A 23,461-nucleotide genomic window follows, 5' to 3' on the forward strand; every position below is an offset into this window, starting at 1 on the left:
TCCGCTAGACTGGGACTTCCTTTCGGCGATAACACTGGTGACGTACGGATGTGTCCAGCCGAATTAAATGTTCAACTTTACATTTCTGGTCTTATAGCTACAGGATTACTGATTTACTTCTCATGAATTAGCTTGTTCATTTATATATATTTTTCATTAAATATATAGTTCATGCTTTCTCACTATCCCGTTGGGGTAGCCTAGGTACGTTATTCAGAATAACTACTATCCTGAATGGAGCTATGAAAACATAAATTAGCAAGCAATTTTTATACGTGTGAATAATTTTTGGCTTGTTTAGTTTTCCATGTATCGTTATCGAAACTAATGGCTTAAATTTGAAAAATTGGTTGATATTAAGTGCACATCTTAGTTGAGAGCTTAACTATTAAACGTCTGATCAGATACTTCACAATAACATAACAAAACCATCGTTAAATAATGTTACTCAAAATTTATTGAAAGACCTAACAAAACACTAGATGAGACAACAGTTATAGACTGATTAAAAACCTCAACAATTCACAATATAATTCATACTTGTCCAGCTTTGCAGTCAATGAACAAATGTACAATTAAAAGACAAGGGTATGTCAGTAGAGGTAAAAGGTTGATTATAAATTTTAAAATTACTATTAAAAATTGAGCACGAGTTCCAAACGTCAACGAACTACTTTACTACTTGCACAGTAACAACAAACCAATAAAAATATCACTGAGCACCATCGGTGCTTCTGCGTTTGATCTTGTTTTCCTTGTGTTGGTAAAACTGAAGGTAATTGTCGACAAGCTTATTAATTTTTTCTACAGCGGCATGCGTTCCCGAGTCTTTTTCTATTATTTTATGCACGCACTTGAAGACTATCTCCTTGTAACTTTGTTTGTTGATTTCTTTTGCATGGAAGGGACGATCGAGCCTCTTCTTCACCACCGATGCAACGCTCGCCTGGAATTACAGATATTAGCCGATTATGCATTTAATGGAAGTTTGTATTGTAAGCTAACTCTCTTAACATAGCAAATAATTCGAAGTCGATAGCTGCTTGCGTATGGATGAAAATTTTGTGAATTAACGATTTAAATGGACAAGAAGCGCCGAAGGCTCTCGTACCTAACATGATTTCTGACAATTGTGAAAGAGGAAACAAACAGAAATATTAACCTTAAGCATACAGCATACTGCGGTCTGCAAACCTTTTGTCAAGTCATTAAGCTTCTCCACGTAACACATGCCCAGAGTTCATTTTGGTGCACATTAGGCCATGCAGTCTAGCTCCTGAAATTTCGGTGGTGCTACCATTGCGCTACACGAGAACACTTACTTTATCCAAGATCACGACCAATGGAGATGATGATAATATCCCATTGCTGGACGAACTCTCTGCTGCATTTACATCTACGACAGATAAAAAATATTTGACAAAAAACTTTGAAAATGAACTGCAACCACCATTGTTCAAAATCATTTCATTTAGATTTTTTAAAGGCCAGCCATAAAAAATGTAAGATACGTACATCAATATTATTCCACAAACAATTTGCCAGATTTAGTGAGATCCTCACTTGCAGCGAAAATCGATCCATCGTTGTTCTCTCCTTGGTGATCGGAGCGAAGATTGGGAACACTTGCTTCTTCTTTTTTCCGTACACAGTTAAAAATAGGCATGCCTTCCGCTGCTGGAGCTTCGTCTGCTAAGCTACTGCCACTCAAGCGCGCAGTGTCGGACAAACTGATGACACTAGAGGCACACATGCGAGTACTGGTCTGAATCATAGACGGCGATTCTACCGCGATAGATGCACATGTAGCGTCAGAACTCTCTGTCATACCATTGGATTTAGTCGGATTAAATTCTTCGTGAATAGTCAATGATTCACTTATAGCGAAATTTTCACCATTACAGCTCGACGGGACTAATATCCGCAGATTATCTTCACAGTTAGCTTCCCTTTCAGACCCAAGAGACTTTGCCTCCGCTTGCCGGACTTTATCTATTGAACTTTTAATCAGGTTTATATTATTGGTTTTTCTAAAGCCTCTATTGGTCGATTGAGATGTGCATTTATACGATTCAGCCGTGTCAACATTATCATCATTGTCGCCAAAAAGAAACGTCATCCTTGAGGCGATATCTTCAGATTTACGAGTGTTTACATTAAGAGGTACATCAAGAAACTTGTTAGCTTCATTGGCTGGAGTTTCTTTATACGGATCAGAATCTTCAGACTTCCCAGTTGTCGTGCTCACAGAATTTTTAGTTTGAAATGCTTTTGAATCGTTATAGAGAGCCCATTCTTTCATGCTGGCTAAATCATCAGAAGTCGTAGCGTTTGTCTCATTTCTGCCAAGGTTCATTGATGCATTTTTTTCCGTTACGGGTCCCACAATCGAGGAACTAATGCACAAAGAATCTGGGAATTCCTTATTTTTTGAAGCAACGGAAGACATCAAAGCTTTAGGCAAGATCATTGTGTGCTGGCTGTAGTTAGTCGTTTTTTCTCGATTATTCAGGTACGAAGAAATATCTGAATCGACTGGACCAGCATTTTGTTTCATAACCTTGCAAGGTGAATGACTAGGAATTGTGTTTGCACTTGAGCCATTTCTACGCCCAAAGCCCCAAACCTTTGAATGCCTTTTCTCTCGATGAGATCTTTCACTAGCAAGTGATCTGCCTGAATCACGTTGGTGTCTATCTCGACTGTATCTTTCATATCTGTCGTCAGATCTATGAGCACAACGAGAAACCTCGCGCGAGTTACCATATTTTCGAGAATCCTCACGGGCGCGGTCTCTTATATTATAGGCATGATATCCCCAGCAAATACTGGGGTTATCGTAACTATTTCTTTCCTTCGTTTCACGGTATTTGTAGTGATCACGTTTACGGAAGCCAGAACTATCAGATGGCGAGTATGATGACCGATTCCATGGCCAGTAATCCCTCCGCTTCTCATCAGATCTTTTACTTTGTCTTTCGACCGATACATAGGAAACATCTGCGGGTTTCCTTGTACCTGAATGACTGCATCCTTCATCTTCATTTATTTTTTCTGTTTTTAAACAAGCTTTATCAAGTTCCCGTTTTTCTTCGCTTATCTTTCGTTCTTGTTTTTCCATCTCCATCCTAACGCTAGGAAGAGGTCGCCTCATACACAGAAGTGACTCATCGTCAGAATCAGCAAGTTCTCTTTTCTTGCCTCGTGCAACAAGCTTGCGTTCTTCTGTGATATCCACTTGCTTGGTCAACAACGTACTTTGCGAGTCCAGTAAGTCATCAAGCAAGTTTACAGCGGAGCTCGAGCAAGTCTCGACACGTTTCTCAATCTCCGATCGCCCGCCGCAGTAAGTAGGAAGAGGTACGGACATGCCACCACGGACGACGCTTGCCACGTCCCTGGTTTTGGTCTCTGCATTGCCAGAGCGCTTTAAAAGAGATTCCGCGATGGGATCGAATCTACAAACACAGAAAAATTTACATTATTGAAGTTAGAAAACATGAAGAAATTAATAAGGTTAAGTATTGATATAATGTGACAAATTTCGGCTGAGTAGAACGAGTTCAGAAAACGTCAGCTTCACCATTAATGTAACGCGATCAAAAGCATCTTTTATATGGAAAAATAACTGAAGAAATTTACTCGTTTTAGAAGGAACAAATATTACAGAATTTGAAAACCAACTACGGATATCGAGGCAAAAATTTTTTATGGAATCTTGAAGGAAAAATAAATAAAAATTCTTTTAAAATTGAATTGAATGAATAGCATCATCTGATGGCAGATATCATACAGTATATGTTATTTATTTACATATATTCAATTGAAGGCTTCAAAGAGCTTCAGAAGAAAAAAAAACATTCAAGAGACACATAACAAATTCGAATAAAATATAACTGAGAGTAAAATGATCAATGTTTCAATCAAGATAAAATAATTTAATAATAAACTTAATTAATAATAATAAACTTACGTAGTCATGGCATCGAAGTCACCACATTCATCTCCAAAAGCATACAGTAGAGGGATGATGGAAGCGTTCGACTGGTTTTCATTATTGTCTCCCTGATATTATGTATGGGAAAATAAATACAATTTTAATTCTCACTCTCACAAGCCAACCTAACAGCTAATTATTTTACTATAAATATATTATAAATAAAAAAGTAGATGCAATCACATAAAAAAAATAATAAAAATGTTTTCATTTATCATTACAAAAAATTGCATATTATAATCATATCAATGTTGAAATTACATGTTACATGAAATTACATAATGTTGAAATAACATACGGAATAATTAAAATAAGTCAATCATAATGCAATTTTTGTACAGCCTCCAACAACTACTTCTCATTTTAGAATATTCCTCTGAAAATTATGAAATGCTGGAAGAAAACGTTCACAAGCAATTTATCGAGTTAAACGTTTAGTCGTTTACAAGTGATTATGGAAGGGAGTAACCTACATAAATAAAAAATATAACTCGGTACTCACTGCAGTGAGCGACAGAGAGCGCATTTTCTCATCGACGAAAACGACAAGTCACGGACGGACGGACAGACGGACATGACGAGCACAATGGCGCCTTTTTTCCATAAATAAGCAAATGCACTAAAAAGGATTAATACGAAGGAGAACTACATAGCAACAAGGCCAACATTGAGTACCTCATTCCTTTTCTTCTTTTTTCGTCCACGCTTCTTCTTTTTTGCTTTATTTTCCCTTATTTTGTGCACACGCTTCCTCACTCGCTCAACTTCTCGAGTCCGAGGCAGGACGTGAACATATTCATTGCTTCCTCCGCCGCCTGCACAAATCAGTAACATCATGTCAGTAACATACCAGTAACATCATGCCAGTAACATCATGTCAGTAACATCATGTCAGTAACATCATGTCAGTAACATCATGTCACTAACATCATGTCAGTAACATCATGTCAGTAACATCATGTCAGTAACATCATGTCAGTAACATCATGCCAGTAACATCATGTCAGTATCATCATGCCAGTAACATCATGTCAGTATCATCATGTCACTAACATCATGCCAGTAACATCATGTCACTAACATCATGTCAGTAACATCATTAGCGGAGTTATATGCAAAATATCTAGGTAATTAAGTCAATAAATAAACTCAGGTTACCGTCTTGTCGTTCCCGCGATACGTTCGTTGTTTGCGGCCTATTTCTTTGCTGCCGGGTGGGTTCAGCCTGGCTAACAGATGCCTATAAAAAAACAGAACTTTACTTTTTGTGGTCATAAATGCTTCAAACAAATATAAAAGCTACAATATTTACAAGATTAAAGCTGATTTTTAGTTATTAATCATCAGAAATACAAGTAAAATGGTATTTTTAATACCCATGTTCAGTCTACACATATGGTAAGAAGCACTGTGACCCAAAAAACACATAAAATCAATACAAGACAATACCATGGCCCTTGTGACGTCCACTATTAGGCTGCAGGATGGACAGAACCACTCCTCGATAGGCACCACCTCCAGGGCAGGCTCCAGACAGTCCATGTGATAGCCTGAGTCACAGCTGTCGCACAGCAACATTGCTTCTTCTCGGTCACACTCTCGGCAAACCTGGCATATTAAATTTATTTAAGCTTTTCCGTTTTCGTTTTGTACAGTGATCATTGATCACACTGGCTGGTTAAATAGATTTTTACGTAGTTATGACAGTAATTTCCTTCACATTGACACCTGAAATAATTGGAAGCAGAGAAATAAATATGAATGAAAGAAATGAATGAAGCATACAAATGAAGCCTTCAGATATTCATTACCATTCCTGATATCACCAAGCAATTACCTCGTCATTATCTCACCTCACAATACGTGTTGAATTCATCATCAATTTCTATTAAAGCTGCAGCTTCTAAATTTTCATCTCCAGGAAGAGGTATCTCCTTTAAGAACACAGGAATAGTTCGTATCACTGTGCTGTCATCAATCTTGCGTACTTTGATCACTGTGAACGGCTGACGATCAATGGGGCAAGTGGCTTCAGCTCTACCCTGGAATAGTTGATGCAATTAAAATTTTAAAATATATAATTAACATTCACCTAATTCATACAAAAAACAAGATACCATACCTTCATAAAAAATTTTAGGGTTGGTCAATTCAATAAATAGTTTTATAGGTCAATTCAATAAATAGCATCTTCAATAAATAGTTTCCCAAGCATTTGGCTGCAAAAACACAATTTTTTCAAAACATTTGGCCACAGCCACCTCAATCACAGCAGCCTAATTCTTTTATTTGGATTAAGCAACTTTCTGTTAACTTCAGCATAAAAGATCTAGTCTCACTAGCAAAGAAAATTTCATTGCAACTATTCATAATTTTGGATCAACTCTTGACAGACAGAAGAAAATTTTACCATAAATACAAGTATTAAAGAGAACACATGTATATTTTAAATTTTAATTGATAACAGCATATAAATACACATATTGCAATAGAAAATCAATTCATCAATCATCAATAAAATCAATCACCATAGAAGTTTTTTTATAAATGTGGACATTATATGTAAAATTCAACTGATCTTTAGAAATCCTTATAAACCTCAAGGTATACCTGAGCCCAAGACTGTAAGCAAATGATGCAGTAGAGATGGTCACAAAGTTCTGGACTGGCAACTTCATGTCGTGAGAGCTTATTGAGACAGATGCAGCATGATGGCCGGCTTCTGTGTTCACTGGAAGAACTGTCATTGCTGTCACTGCTTGAATCTTTTGAAGTAAATTATGAAAATTAATATCATTTTTTTAATATTATCTACCTATTATTAAAATTTATTAATTAACATCTCTAATAATATTAAATATGAATACAGCTAAGATATACCAATATTAAATTTGAAAAAAATTAATAAAGGTTCTCCATTTCACATCTAAGTTGGTTCAATAAAATTTAATTGATTAATATTTAAGTATTTAACTTTGAAGGCTAAATTGAATTAGGCAAACATTCAAATCTGTTTAAATATTTAGTCTGCTGAGTGCTGAGATACAATGAATTACTGCTGCATAATATATAAAATACTCAAATCATTTTTGCCCAAAAGAAAAACAGCAGCAAATGCAAGACATTCAGAGATAATGATATGAAAAAATCTGAAAAAAAACATTGAGAGCTGAAAAGCTTTCTAATCAATATAATGAGGAAATAGTATAAGTAGTATAATATCAGAGCTCTCACCATCACTAAGTCGAGATGGACTGGTATCTTCAGTATCAGAAGAAATCATTCTTCTTCTTCTTCTGGTAGCAGATGATGCCCCACTTGGGCCAGCTGGACTATGAAACATGTTTTCATGAGGCATCCACAATGAGCAAAATTCTGAAAGAAAAGTAAACATTTCTAAGCAGAACAATGAAAAGCCAATATTGCATTCACTAACTTTTAAGAGAAAGTTATAATTCTGATTATTTAGTAACAGAATAGTGATGAGTTTCTATTCAAAGGTTTTTTCTAACTCAGAGATGTTAGCAGGTTATCAAGAAATGAAGAAATTTTCTTCCAGGCTCCAGCTGCAGCTAGCCTTGCTAGGTATTTGGCAAGTTGCAAACAAATAATTTTTTAGGATTAGCTCATTCCAAATTCCCTGATCTAAATCAAATTTTTATTCAATATCCTATGGAGCATGGATGTATATAAATTCAAAATGCTGCTACAATAGATAATCCCTGATCCCTCTTATTGCCTCTAGCCTCTACCTATTACCTAGAAACTATACTTTACTACTCAAGTCTGCAAAAATGTCTAGTTTCCCACCTTGGCCTTGCCATAGGCAATTTGGCAAGAGAGATTGAATTTCTAAAGTGAAAAGCTAGATTAATAGAAAACGATGTAACAAAGCAATTTTTTAATAATTTAATGGCATTATTAATAACTTGCTGGGGTTTCTTAGACTCATCCTGTCATGTATCCTGTCGCCTCTTCTCTTCAGCCTGTACACTGAAGAGATGGCTGCTAGACTGAGAAGAATGGATGTGGGAGTGTGTGTTGGAGATGAAAGACTAAAAATGCTATTGTATGCTGATGATGCAGTAATAAAGAGTGAAAATGGGGTTGAACTGCAGAGTATGCTTGACTGTATAACTGAATATGGCAAGGATTTCAATGTGTGCTTTAGCCCAGAGAAGAGTCAAGTGCTAGTTGTGAATGGAGCAGCTGATGATGTGGACAGAGTGTGGCAGCTGGGAGGAAATGTGATTGGGAGGACAAATGAGTACAGATACTCAATAATGAGTGTTGACCAAAGAGGATGTGAGAGAACCAAGGCGCTGAGCCTTAGTAAAGCAAATCAGTGGTTAGGAATTCTGGGCAGTGCAGCAAATGTGAGAGCAAGTAAATATGATGTTCTAAGAGAAGTATGGAAAAGTGTAGCGGTACCTGGGATCATGTATGGAATGGACGTTATTGCATGGAATGATGGGGAACTGGATAAATTGGAGGCTGTACAGAATAGGATAGCTAGACTGGCCCTTGGAGCCCCCAGATGGACTGCAGTGGAGGGATGAGAGGAGATATGGGATGGAGTACTTTTAGAGAGAGAAGAATGAAAGCAACATTGAGATTGAGGTATAAAGTACGGCTGGAAAGAATGGATGATGCACGCTGGGCACGTAAGGTGTACCTGTGGAATTTGAGTGAGCAAATGGGAACATAAGTGTCATGCAATAGTACAAAAGTGTGGACTACATGAAACACGGGCTCGCCCTGGAAATAATAGACCAAGAGAGGAATGGATGATAACAGTACAGGGTGCAACAGGGATCGAATGGGACGTCAAAGAATGGAAGAAGGAAATAGAAAAGAGTGAAACTGTGGGGTCTGAGAGTGTGGAAGCAAGGAATGGAAAGAAAGGACAGCCTGAAGTTGTACAGGATAAAAGAGGTGCCAAGGTATGAGTACATATATGATGGAAGTAGAGGTGGAGATCTAATGTTCTGTGTGAGAGCATATGCTTTGAGTGTGAATGCGCGGACATATAGGTGGAATGAGAGAAGAGAGGATATTTGTTTCATGTGTGACAGAGGCGAGAGGGAAACTGTGGAGCACATGATGATGGAGTGTGACGCATATGAGCGGGAGAGACTGGAAATGATGAGAGTGATACTGGATGAGAGAGGTGAGGATGACAGAGTGGTATATGAGAGAACAGGAGATGAATGGATGGCAATGATAGCGGGCTTGTCAATGGGGGTGACAGCCGCTATGACTGAGAGTGGAAACTGGAAAGCGTTTTCTGGAGAGTGCAAGAGGAGGAGGCTGGCAAGAGTGGAGGCCGGGGGGCGGGGGACAGTAGAGAGCAGCAGTATAATAAAGATAAAATAAATAACCATAATAATTCAATATAACGCAGATAGTCAGTCACTTAGGGCGTTAGAGGCCACATAACTAACGCAATTGTAAAGTTACATAGGGCAAAAACTGAGATATAGCAATAATAAACCATATGAATTTCCTCTTGATTCCCTTTCACCTAGCTCTCATCTTACCCTAACACGAACTTTCACACCCTCCTCGCTCTTATAGTTTCCCTTTCTTCCTCCTTTCTACTAACAAATGAAAATGTGATACGTGGTTGATGGCCGTTGCAAAGGCCTGACTCTGAAATGTCGTTCTTCCCTTCAGAGTCACCACGCCCCAAATCCAAATCCATCCTCAAGTTCAATTTCGAGTTAACGAGTCCTATAAATAAGTAGATGCCAAGTAAGCAAGTATCCTGGAAGTGGAATCTGGATACCAGCATTATCATGCATAAGATATTGATTTAAATGTTGAGTGAATGAGGAAATTAAAATGAACTGATTCTAAAAAATTTGTAGTTCGTCAGTTTGTCACTATGATTATTTGCTGCTCAACTTATCTGCTCAACTAGCAGTCTAGCATTATCATGCATAACTTCACAAGATATTGGTTTAAATGTTGAGCAAATGAGGAAATTAAAATGAACTGATTCTAAAAATTTGTAGTTTGTCACTACTCACTATGATTATTTGCTGCTCAACTTATAATATATATAGGGCATATTATTATATTTATAGGCTACCTACTAGTCAGTAGCCATTACTAAGCACTAATTGGCAATTTTTTCGGAAGTTTCTATTGGAGTTTGAGACACGTCAATCAACATTCAACAAGACACACAATCATGAGCTTTCTAAGTAGGTAGCTGTACAACCTGTACAAGTGTACATGGAGTCATCACTCATCATCAGTCATGGACTGATGTTCCTATTTCCTACCTACATTGTACAGGTTGCTGAGGTTGTAGTGTACTGTACTGCTAGTGCTAACTGCTGTACTGCAGTAGTGTGTTAGTAGTGAGGTAGTGTAAGAGCTAGGACTGAATTCTATCTGCACAGTAGGTAGTGACAGTAAAGTGGGACTTGGGTCATGGGCCTCATGACGTAAATACTCAGTAAATACCTATCAACTTCCTATTATCTTCACTCGGTAGAGAGAAGAAAATACAAAACAATTTTATGATTTATGAAATATATATATTCCTAATACCGAGTTACTAACATGTAACATCTTAGTCCACAAATTACATTTTATATTACAGCCTCACAAAGTCACATTCACTTAAAAGTGGGACTAATGCCTTTTAAATCGAAGTGACTGCGAGACTAAATACGAAGTCCAGCAGGAGGCAGGAGAGGTTCTAATATTCTTCAATTTTTAACAAATAAGTTAGGTAAAAATACTGCTAATGTTCTTCCCACAGACTTTTTTTATAGTTGGTTGAAAGACTTGAGATATACAAGCACAGTGAAACGCCATTTAAAAACCTCGTGACCCTATCGCTTTTATTATAGCCTACTCTTCCAAATCACAATTCTATGTCAAGTCCGACTGTCCGAGAATACTGTGGATACCTAACAATAACATCATCAATGCAACAAAAAAAAAAATCTTCGCCAAATTTCTAAAATTATCAAATACAGAGCGCAGTTCATTGATGAAATGCGATATTTATGCTTTGCGTGACGTAATGATTTTACATTTTGAACTGGCTGTTAGATTGATGTTATTTCACCGATGTCACCACTCACCAGCGTAAATAAGACAAAGATACTTTTTGTGGGGACCGGAGAGTGCCTACCTTTTACCATTCGACGATAGTTAAGCTACCACGAGGGTCGAGTCGAGGATTAACAGGTCCACTGTTTACACTGGCAATTCGAACCCGAACATTTAATGTTAATCAATCTGATTACTGTGGTTAGTTCCCATTACGAAGTTCAAGATTCCAAATTTGGTTATGTTCTATATCAAATAAATGAATTAATATTATAATTGCCGGTCTTGCTACATAGAAATATCGTAATGGCTGATAATCCTGTGTCATCTCTTCAAATTGCAAGTAAGTCTGACAGTGACTGGAGAATGAGAAATTGAGAACTGAGCAGAAATGTGTAAATTAGCCTATTGTAAACGGTGTGCCTGTTGCTGGTATCTTGCTTTAGTTGCTAATACAGGTAAAAGGATTAGAAATGATCACATTTTACTAGAAACAAAGTTTGTCAAAATAATCATGGTGAAATTTGAAATGGATTAGCCTATATGAACGGGAATACGGGATGCAGATTGCAGAATACTTCAAAAGTTCAAATTATGCACAGTAAATTAGTAAATATCTAGGTACCTGGTACTTTCCCATCTGCTCCTGTCAGTTCTGTGAAGTACTTATCACCGTTATCTAAGATCAATGACAATGAAGTTTCCACTTTCCACTAAGGACATCTTAATGGTACCTACTACCTAACATCAGTCATCAGGGGCTAGCAGCCCAGCCTTTAGTTTAGATGATTTATCTTTTAAACAAATTTGAACAAAATTTTTTGTGAGATTGAAATAGCATTGTATTTGGTATTATTGCAGATTAACTACATCCAAAAAAAAGGGTGTTTTTTTTAATTATATGTTTTTTGGGGTGTAAATTACGAATCTGAAATCCATTTTTGGCGGTCGGCATCGGAAAACCGATTTTTTTCCGACCCAAAAATCGCGCTAAAAATGCCTAACCCGTTGCACTGCAACGGGTAAAGAAGACGAAAATGTTACCCGTTGCACTGCAACGGGTAACATTTTCGTCTTCTTTGTCCATAAATCTGGAGATACATTGCCACATCGAGAGATCACAACCTAACGCCTGTCTCTTATACACATCTAGATGTGTATAAGAGACAGCTAGTAGAACTCTTCTAGTTACATATGCAAATGACAAATTTTAGGAAAGTGTCATAGTTTGCAAATGGGGGGCGCCGCCCTCCAATGGGCGAAATGTGACCACCTAATGGCAGCCGTGATGGGATAACATTGACCGGTTTGGAAATTAAGTTAAAACTTAAAATTACCATATATAAGACTCTGTATAGTCTCTGTCTCTTATACACATCTAGATGTGTATAAGAGAAAGGTCTAAGTTACCCCAAGAGCTGGGGTAACAAAGACCATCACTTTTTTTGAAATTACATAAAGACTATGAGAGGCAGGAGCCAGCAATTTATGGTGAGTGAAGCTAGAGTATAGACCTGTATTTTGCATGTTTCAATTCAAGTTTATTTTAGCTAGTAAAAAAATGGCATCATTTATAAAAAAAAAAGTGGTCTAAGTTACCCCATTTTACGGTACAATTTTCCAAAAAGCATGAGTTAAAACTATCTCTTTAGGTATGATTATTGAACTTGTTAGTGAAAATAAACATTTTTTTTATTGTGTATAAAAAAATAAGGGAACTGTCATAGAAAATTAGAAATGGCTGTAATTAACTACAAGTATGGTTTTTTCATCTCACTATTGGGTGGCATTTGCATAAGGCTCCTATATCAATAAAGAAGGCTCCAGCAATTGCATGACATTCCAAATAAAGCAACTCAACTTTTAAAAATGTCAAGTTAACAATTCAAATTTTTAACTACTATTAAAAAAAACACCTAGTCAGTTAAATTTACATTGGAAATTATATATTTTGAGTGGAAATTTCTGGACTACAAAAGTTATAAAATAGAGAATTATATAATATAAACACTGCATTAACATTTTTCAGATTTGCAAAAAATATGCATTAAGTAATTCATGTTATTTTCCATTCATTCTTCAAAATAGGTATTATTAATTTTAATGTAATAACCATTTCCTTTTTTTAGTTCATGATTCTGGAGGACTTCATCTGGTGGAAGGATGGCCAGCCTTTGGAAAGGAAAAACTTGAATTTAAGTGTGCTGGGAAAGTCAAGACATTCACTTTTACCAAAGATGGGAAAAAGTTTGCTCTCATTGCCAATGGATGGTAAGTTTTTGATACAAATGCTTTATAATGCAGTAATATTGATGAGTTTTTTTTATTGACCTCATTTTCTGTACATTTGCTTTAAACTATTATATTATAAGTTTATGGTGTATGATTGCCTGTGCATGCAACAATACGCAAGGAATAAATTAATTTCTGAGTACTGCTGAAACTGTTTTCCATCTCATCAACCATATAATAATTCATTTTGCAATGATTATATGTATGTATTTAATAGTTGATTAATTGGCTTACTTTCTGGTATGAGTATTATCTGAAAGTTTCTTGGTATTTGTTAAAATTGTGTTACTTTTTTTTCTAGCATACAGATTATGAGCTCAACTTCATGGACATTAGAGCACACACTTGAGCATCCAACAGCTCAGGAGATCATGTGGTCTCCTGCTGGCAATTACTTGGCTGTCTGGTGCCTTTATGTCAGTGAGTATCACAATCTCACTCCAATTTAATACTTTTTCATGATTCATTAATAAGGAGAAGAGAAGCTTTAGATATGGACTGTGCTGCTCCCCAATGATGTTTCTGCATGTAGTTGTAAGAGATTATTAATATTCTCTGTGATAGGCAATAAACTTTTCAATGATTATTGTTCTACCTTACTTTAGGTTCATTTTTGGACTTTTAATAATTTTTTGTTACATTAGCTGATTTTTTATAAAACCACTGACAAAAATGAAATTTCAGAATTGATGCTACAAAAAAGCTATGTAGTAACATATTTGATTAATATAGGTTTTGTGATAGGTATGTGTTATGACATGAATAAAAGTATTTTCTATTTTGCAGAAGAAGGATATATAATAATAATGAACTAAAAATTGCTCAAGCTCACTAGGTGCAATTATTTGTATTACGTACAACAATCTTCTGTCAGAATTGCTTCATTCACCAATTTCTCACTTACACCTCTAATCAAATTTTTATAACCTACTTCATAGTAACACATGGAACTATGATGGAACCATGGTAACTTATAGTTCATTGTGAAGTATCATATTTTAATAATTGTTTTGATATGCAGAAAAAGGGGACACTGGTGCACCAAACCTTCACATCTACAACACAACAGGAGGATGCACTCTTTTGAAGTCCTTCTACCAGATCAATCAACTCAACTGGTATTAGTGTTTTTATTTAAGAAAACTACTATATGCTTGAATATAATTGTTACCAAATGTTTATGAACCTTCAAACTTCATTTTCCTTTTTGAAAGCTTATGAAAATTTGTATTTTTCTGGCTTACCATCTATATTTTGGTCAAAATGTTTCGATGTTTTTTCATGGAGGATGATTATTTTCTGCATTTGGTATCCTGATTTCATGCTAGTTGTGCATCCATCAAAATACATTTATGAAATACTTAAGAAATGTATATGTCACTCCCAACATTTCATGACTCCCAAAGTTGTGACTCTCAAAGAGTATACGTGACTCCCAAAGTTGTGACTCCCAACATTTCATTTTTTCAGTTGCTGTCAATTGTACAATTTTTTGTACGTTAATATAGGTTGGCAAATTTTGTTCCTTTAAGCATGTTTCCTTGAAGACCAGAGAATTAGTTTGTATTTTTTGTATAGGTAGAGATCACTCTTCATAACATCAACTTGTACTTGACACTCATAGCTGTAAGGCATTTGACCTCTACGTCGCTTGTACTTTAAAAACCTTGTTAAGTCTATCTAACAAGAGTCTTGTATTAAATGCTTTGTAGACCTTCCATTAAATTTCAAAGTCCTTTTGATAGAATTATTACTGATGTCTGCATCCTAGGGAGCCGCAGTGGACAGGCGATGACTCACTGATGGGTCGTAACGTGACCAATGAAGTGCACTTCTTCAAGTGCCCGAGTCTTGACAAGATCGCTCACAAGCGCGTCCAACCAAAGCTAAAGAATTTCTCACTCAGCCCTTCTACCTCTGGACATCTTGTCGCATTTTTTACTCCTAGTAAGTAGTACCTAGTAAAGCTTTTTGCATTTGCTCAAAATTGTGTTATGTTTTACCTAATGGGAATTTTTAGCATTTTTCTCTCGTAACGTTCATATTTATAAATGGGAAATTTACTCGTGTCTGTAAACACTTACCCGTTTTTTGGCAGGTATAAAAGGTGCACCTTGTTTGGCTAATGTCTACAAGTACCCACACTTCAAGGAGAACTCACGCCCTCTTGTGTCTAAGAGCTTCTATAATGTAAGTATTAGTATAGTATAGTATCTTCGGCATTAAATAAATAGGCCTGGATAGGCCTATCGCCGATTCTTGTACTTTTCTTGACTAGACTGGCCTCACGGACGGTAGATTTGAAATCGCTTCTAGATATCAGATGTTCTGTCTGTAGGAAGGTCTGTATAAGTATTTATGACATTTTGTTTTGATAACTTAGCTTTGGCTCATGGTTCTATCAACAGTTGCTTCAGCTTAATCATGATGTGAAAACATACTGTTCCTTTGTTTCTTTTCTTGACTTGAAATTAATGCTGCAAAACTTATAGTATACGGTATATGTTGTTGTGAAGATTTTTTAGAGATTCTTTTCGCTCACCTTGAATGGATTCATTTTGCCACATTTTTATCCTTACTCTTCAAAGGATTTTGCTTGGCACAATTTGCTACGGTACTATTTGTAATTTATGTGATAATCTCTTTGAACAAAATTTGCTATCAAACCTTGCTAAATGATTTTTGATGTCTGTAGGATTTCTTATTGCATATTTTCGCCCGATTGTACTTATCAATGTTCTCAAGAACAACAAGTTAATTTTTCTTGGACAGGTGGATTCTGTGGAGTTCATGTGGAACAAACAGTGCAATGCAGTCCTGCTGCTCACCAGCGCTGAGAAGAGCAACTCTGGCAGCTACTATGGTGAACGTATGGTCTTCCTCCTCAACGCCAAGACTGAGGATGCTATCAGACTTACGTTCAGTGAGTGCAATCTCATGAAAGCTTGTGATTAACCTGCATATCAACAAACATTTTATGTTTACTTGAGTCACAATTATGCATATCCTGGAAATCAAAACGCATTTTACATTCACTGGTAATTACATTCAGGCATAAACTGAGCATCAAATTGATACCTAATTTTAATTTTTTTATGCATTAACTTCTATCTCGATATCTACCTACATCATCTTTGTAGATATTATCTGAAGTGTAAAACTACATTATTTTATGATCACCAAACCATGGTAACAAAACTGTGTTCATGGCACTGCTTTTCTGATTTTGCTCCATATTTTCAAGGTTTGTCTGGTATATATATGATATTTTTTTTGCAGATAAAGATGGCCCTGTGAACGCAGTAGCCTGGTCTCCAGATGGCAAAACTTTTCTAGCCGTCCACGGCAGCAACCCGGCCGCCTGTTCTGTCTTTGATGCTAAAGGCGACTTGCTTCACAGTCTCGAGGAAGGTCTGTCTGCCACGCCAATGCTAGGGGTGATTTGCCACACAGTTTCGAGGAAGGTCGGACGGTCACACTAATGCTAGGAGCGACTTGCTATACAGTCACGAGGGAGGTCTGTCTGCCACACTAATGCTAGGAGCGACTTGCTATACAGTCACGAGGGAGGTCTGTCTGCCACACTAATGCTAGGAGCGACTTGCTATACAGTCACGAGGGAGGTCTGTCTGCCACACTAATGCTAGGAGCGACTTGCTATACAGTCACGAGGGAGGTCTGTCTGCCACACTAATGCTAGGAGCGACTTGCTATACAGTCACGAGGGAGGTCTGTCTGCCACACTAATGCTAGGAGCGACTTGCTATACAGTCACAAGGGAGGTCTGTCTGCCACACTAATGCTAGGAGCGACTTGCTATACAGTCACAAGGGAGGTCTGTCTGCCACACTAATGCTAGGAGCGACTTGCTATACAGTCACAAGGGAGGTCTGTCTGCCACACTAATGCTAGGAGCGACTTGCTATACAGTCACAAGGGAGGTCTGTCTGCCACACTAATGCTAGGAGCGACTTGCTATACAGTCACAAGGGAGGTCTGTCTGCCACACTAATGCTAGGAGCGACTTGCTATACAGTCACAAGGGAGGTCTGTCTGCCACACTAATGCTAGGAGCGACTTGCTATACAGTCACAAGGGAGGTCTGTCTGCCACACTAATGCTAGGAGCGACTTGCTATACAGTCACAAGGGAGGTCTGTCTGCCACACTAATGCTAGGAGCGACTTGCTATACAGTCACAAGGGAGGTCTGTCTGCCACACTAATGCTAGGAGCGACTTGCTATACAGTCACAAGGGAGGTCTGTCTGCCACACTAATGCTAGGAGCGACTTGCTATNATATAATAATATAATTATTATTATTATTATTAATATAATATAATTATTATTATATTATTATTATAATAATTATATTATAATAATAATATAATATAAATATAATATAATATAATATATAATATATAATAATACTAATACTAATAATAATAATAATAATAATAACACTCTATTGTGGTGCATGGCACAATTATTGGCACTAATACGCCAAATTTCGGCTATTAATGTTTTCCAAACATTGATAACGCCTGTGTAATAACACTCTCTCTATTGTAGTGCATGGCGCAAATATTGACACTAATACACCAAAGTTCGGCTATTGAAGTTTTCCAAACATTGATAACGCCTGTGTAATAACTCTCTATTTATTGTGGATTTGTGGTGCATGGCGCAAATATCGACACTAACACACCAATGTTCGGCAGGTATGGGACCTGAAGAAGGCGTCGAGGCTGTGCGTGCAGGAGTGTCCTGATGTCACTTTCATGGACTGGTCGCCCTGTGGTCGATACCTCCTCACCTCCACCTGCTCCCCCAGACTCAGGGTCAACAATGGGTGGGTTATGATTGGGTCACAATGGGTAGGTTATGATTGGGTCACAATGGGTAGGTTATGACAGTGGGTCACAATGGGTGGGTTATGATTGGGTCACAATGGGTAGGTTATGATTGGGTCACAATGGGTAGGTTATGACAGTGGGTCACAGTGGGTAGGTTATGACAGTGGGTCACAATGAGTCGGTTATGACAGTGGGTCACAATGGGTGGGTTATGATTGGGTTGCAATGGGTGGGTTATGATTGGGTCACAATGGGTGGGTTATGATTGGGTCACAATGGGTGGGTTATGATTGGGTCACAATGGGTGGGTTATGATTGGGTCACAATGGGTAGGTTATGACAGTGGGTCACAACGGGTTGGTTATGACTGGATCTCAATGGGTGGGTTATGATTGGGTCGCAATGGGTGGGTTATGATTGGGTCACAAAGGGTGGGTTATGATTGGGTCACAATGGGTGGGTTATGATTGGGTCACAATGGGTGGGTTATGATTGGGTCACAATGGGTGGCTTATGATTGGGTCACAATGGGTGGCTTATGATAGTGGGTCACAATGGGTGGGTTATGATTGGGTCACAATATGTGGGTTATGACAGTGGGTCACAATGGGTGGGTTATTATTGGTCACAATGGGTGGGTTACGATAGTGGGTCACAATGGGTGGGTTATGATATAATAGGGGCTTGGCAGAAGACTAGTGTGGTGGGTGATGACTAACAGGGGCTTGGCAGAAGACTAATGTGATGGGTGATGACTAACAGGGGCTTGGCAGAAGACTAGTGTGGTGGGTGATGACTAACAGGGGCTTGGCAGAAGACTAGTGTGGTGGGTGATGACTAACAAGGGCTTGGCAGAAGACTAGTCAGTGATGATTAACAGGGGCTTGGCAGAAGACTAGCTAGTGATGACTAACAAGGAAGAAGACTAGTGTGGTGGGTGATGACTAACAGGGGCTTGGCAGAAAACTAGTGACTGATGACTCGTGATGACGTTCTGGTTGAAAAAAGAATCTTGAGGAGAATGGTGACTTGTGGAGTAGGAATCAGTGTTGACCGAGTGGATCTAAAAAATTGTTAATTCTCCCTAACCACATCTCGAATGATATCATCTTGGTTCCAGGTATCGTATCTACCATTACTCGGGATCGCTGCAGTTCGAGTACCTGTGCCCAGCTGGTACTGAGCTCTACAACACACAATGGGTTCCTGAGCCAGCTGCTGTGAAGCCATTTGTACCATCTGCCGCCAAGGTAGCTGGCATCACCAGCGCAGTCAAGACAGGTACACTCAAAAGGTTTACGTGTTGAGAATCTCACTTCAATACCTTGAAAAGAATAGGTGTATTTTTCTGGTCTGGAGTCATGATATTCGTGTTAACATTCATCCAAATATTCATTTATGTAGCAAGCACACGAAGCGTTAGTAGTTAATAAACATACCTATTTATTCTTGGTATTGATGATGATGCCCACAGCGTCAACGGAGCGGTACATTCCTCCTGGGCAGCGGGCGGCGATGAGCGCCGGTGACCAATACGTGTTGACGTGCAAGCAGTTTCTCAGACAAATAGACAAGTACGACCCAAACTCTCCTGCTGCAGGTTAGTCACTAATCCTATTAATGTTTATTTTTGACACGAATAAAGGCCTTGGTAACCTCTCACCAACCTTGACTTTTCTGTTTATAAGCCTAAAAATTGAAGTTATTATCGCAGCATCTAATATCAAAAGTAGTTTAGATTTTCGCTTGTGCTATAGCCCTTTCACCCTGCATTACTGTGTTTGTAAATTAATAATTTGGCTTGATAAATTTTACACCATTTACATGACCAACAATATTGCCAATGAATGGTTACCGTGTTATCAAATGGGATTCAACACCAAAATGAAAAGCTTCGTTAATTACAGCTGCAAACCAAGCGCCATTGAGCAAGACTGCCGCCCGAAACAAGAAGCGTAAGGAAGCGAAGAAAGCCCAGGAGCTGCAGGCGCTGGCTGAGAAGAACATGACCGTCTTCGAGGAGCCTGAGGAGTTCAAGATGAAGAGCAAGAAGAAGGAAGCTGTCGAGGCAGCTGTCACAACCGTCCAGCTATCAGGAGACTCCGAAAAGAAAGTTAAAGTCATCAAGAAGGTGTGACTTTTATGCATTGAGTATTTTATTCAGCGTCTATCATGTTCACTTCTCCAATCAACTTCTTGGCGTGAAAGGCTAAACAAATAGTGGTCGTTTTCACCGTGCCAGATACTGAACTTATCTAGATTAAAATAAGGAATATGTTAGCATAGAATTTCAGTTTTGTGTTTTATGGCAGTGAATTGAATATTTAATTGAGTATATCGTTTACTGTTAAGACTAACTTTTCAAAAGAAGTATGCTAGGTTATTGTAGTTGATGAAGTTTGATAACTCTTCTTGTTCTAGGTCCTTCCATGGATTGCGAGGAATATTCAAATGCAAATAGTCAGGAAATTGTAATTTGGATACGGTACTAGTTTTAAATCTAGATACAGTATTTTATTACATTTATTGATAGCGCGGAGGTTTCTGGGGTAATTATTTCATGTGATTAGGACAGCGAGTTGAGATAGATATGATAAGACACTACCAAGGTACTAGTGTCGTAAGTCAAGGATGCCTAATCTCTTTTTGGACACATTTTATATCTGTAAGTACGTTTTCAGTGATTAAAAAGAAGTTAGTTTCACGGTTTTAATCGTATTTCTGGGCTGATAACTTAAATTTTCTTAAAAATTAACTCTGATAAATTGTGTGAAAAATCAATTTATTATACATCTCCATTTAGGTGACTGATTTAATTGTGATCCTGCGTATTGAAAGTTATTGTATATAACTGATTTACGTTTGCTGTTACAGAAGCTGCATCAGGAGATCGGTTCATTTGTGCTACTGTTTTTTGTATTGCAATTAAGCCAATTTGTGTTCACTTTTGCAGAAGCTGCAGAGGATAGAGAAGCTAAGGAAGGATAAAGCAGAAGGCAAGGCACTGGACAAGCAGCAGACGACGCTGCTGGAGTCGGAGCGCGAACTCGTGGCTCAGCTTAAGAGCCTTGCGCTCTGACCTCTCGACGTCCTAATCTTTGGAACTTTTATGCTGTATTTCAGTTGTTGACCTCGAGTGCCACCTTTTGGATCTTCATTTGTTTGTATCAGTTGGTGACGTCCTGTGTGCTACATCTGTAAACTTTAATTGTTGACTGGGGAAAACCACCGATTGGAATTTGAGGCACTGATCACAGTCCCTGAGTTACCTTGGGCCGCTTATTGGAATTTTGCATTGTAAACCTCAGTTGTTGACCTCCTGGAATTTCAGTTATGTGCTTATTTAATTACAGCTTGAGAATATGCTTCAAGGGCTACCTAATGCTCTGGAAATAGAATTTCGTTCGTGACTTCTCTCCAACCCCTAGAGAGCATCCACTTTGTTGAAGCACCATTTTCAAAACTCATTTATCCCAGTAATCGTTTTCTTGATTGCCATGCCCAAGATATTCAAATAATATAGCGGTTTCAGTGTTTATTATTAGGCCGTTGGCCTGTCTCCGATTCTTAACATCACAGAACATTCACAGCTTATACTGAATGGTTTAGGAATTTAAATGGATCAACTACAAATTACTTTAATTCGTCCCGAACTCCTCCATGATACAACGTTAATGACAAAATACTATGCTTCTGTGAAATTTTCTCAGTCGATATTTTAAAGTATTGTAACTTGAGTTTTTTTACCTTTTTGATATCGATAGAATTTGCTGCTGATAGTGATATACTTTTTTCGGAGTGTGAGGAAAAGCGAAGTACGCAAGGTAAGGGCATACGAGACTCACTTAGGTAGGTAGCTTTGAGCACTCGATTTTTTACTAATAACTATTTTTAATATTGAGAAAATTGCTCTGTTCGAAAGATATGATCATTGAGTGCTTAAATTGCTTGAGATCAAGCTACAAAAAAATTAAACACACAACCAATCTCATTCTAACTTGAACACATCTTCATTCGTTGACTAATTCGTGTATTTCATGTTAGAAAAACTAGGATGAAGGTGGTCGTGGACTAAGGTGCAGAATTCTTAATCGATACTCGAATCAAACTTTCACGTGTGTACTTTGATGAATGGAATACGGCAGCTGGCAGCATGCGCGTCCTCAGGTTCTGCGGGTTACGAAACCAAGAACTGCTATGGCGATTTGCTTCATCTTGAATACGTGTCGGTTCCCTGACAATTCATCATAAACCTTTCATCATTGGGATATTTCATCCGTTACCAATTTAACCTAGCCTAACCTACATATATTTATGTTTATAAAATGCTTTTTATACAATGATGAAAATTTATGGTGAATTGACATAGTGATGAAATGTCTCGTACGATGAGGTGTCTGGCCACCATTCGCGCCACCTTGGAAGCGCCATCTCGCGGCCGCTGCCGCAGCATTACGTTTATTGTTGAAGTTCAATTGTGGTCTTGCCGCGCCTTTTGTGACTGAGTGAGTTGTCTTCTCCTGTGTAACGCTTTGTTTTGTTCCAAGAAATAAACTGAAGCTCAGAGACGACCACTTTCATTCCTTTAATTAATCGAGAGTCTCCGCAAAGTAGGTTAGGAGTTACAAAAGAACTTGGCTTGTCGCGATTTGGCCATGTGATTTCTCTTTAAATTTCTGTTTTCGTATTCATCGCCCTATCTCGGATTATTAACAAGTTCACTAAACGTTTTATATTTTACATGGCACAGGGTTTAGAGTTCAGGGTACCAGAATTGGAGCAAAGATTTGCTGGTTTCATCCCAGCTCTGTTCTCCAGTGTCTAGTAAGAATCGACGAGGAGGCCGGGCGGTTTAGCAACGCAGAATTGGAGCAGTGAGTTGCGTGTTCGAGATCGTAACAAGCTGTGAATGTTCACCGATGTTAAAAAGCGGCGACGGCCGAACGACCTAATAAACGATGGAACCGCTATTAGTTACTAGCTATTGCTATATTTACTTTATAATTCAACATTAATTTGAAACTGATCCAATTAGTTTAGGCACAATTATATTTCACGTTTTAAAAACTCAATATAGAGACAGTTTTGTGTATAATTTTCAAGTAACAGTTTGGCGTTGCCCGAGATCGATAAATAATTCTTGCAATTTTAGAGTCATAGGGCAGCATGCGTTCAAGAACAGACTAGATTAAGCTATGGAAAAATATAAATTCAGACTTGAAATGCCTAGCACCATATCGAACCCG

General features: G+C 38.0%; 2 protein-coding genes across 2 annotated transcripts; one reads left to right on the plus strand and one right to left on the minus strand.

The window, feature by feature from the left end:
• Window positions 1-434: 434 nt before the first annotated feature.
• On the minus strand, window positions 435-11,130 carry LOC108674966. The gene is made up of 11 exons (XM_047879779.1): window positions 11,101-11,130; window positions 7,232-7,372; window positions 6,608-6,762; window positions 5,851-6,039; window positions 5,447-5,605; window positions 5,156-5,237; window positions 4,673-4,812; window positions 3,974-4,065; window positions 1,564-3,458; window positions 1,323-1,396; window positions 435-946 (listed from the first exon to the last, which is right to left on the minus strand). Exons 2-11 carry the CDS (start codon window positions 7,353-7,355, stop codon window positions 713-715), a joined length of 3,144 nt encoding a protein of 1,047 aa, XP_047735735.1. The 5' UTR covers window positions 7,356-7,372; window positions 11,101-11,130; the 3' UTR covers window positions 435-712.
• Window positions 11,040-22,783, plus strand: LOC108674958 (eukaryotic translation initiation factor 2A). The gene is made up of 13 exons (XM_018162944.2): window positions 11,040-11,411; window positions 13,198-13,339; window positions 13,662-13,780; window positions 14,382-14,478; window positions 15,132-15,307; window positions 15,459-15,550; window positions 16,133-16,283; window positions 16,640-16,771; window positions 18,064-18,211; window positions 19,336-19,496; window positions 19,690-19,815; window positions 20,123-20,346; window positions 21,169-22,783. The coding sequence occupies exons 1-13, from the start codon at window positions 11,375-11,377 to the stop codon at window positions 21,292-21,294; spliced, it is 1,731 nt and encodes a 576-aa protein (XP_018018433.1). The 5' UTR covers window positions 11,040-11,374; the 3' UTR covers window positions 21,295-22,783.
• Window positions 22,784-23,461: the final 678 nt, after the last annotated feature.

The sequence above is a fragment of the Hyalella azteca genome, unplaced genomic scaffold (assembly GCF_000764305.2).
Source record: "Hyalella azteca isolate HAZT.00-mixed unplaced genomic scaffold, Hazt_2.0.2 contig3814, whole genome shotgun sequence".
Taxonomy (NCBI): domain Eukaryota; kingdom Metazoa; phylum Arthropoda; class Malacostraca; order Amphipoda; family Hyalellidae; genus Hyalella; species Hyalella azteca.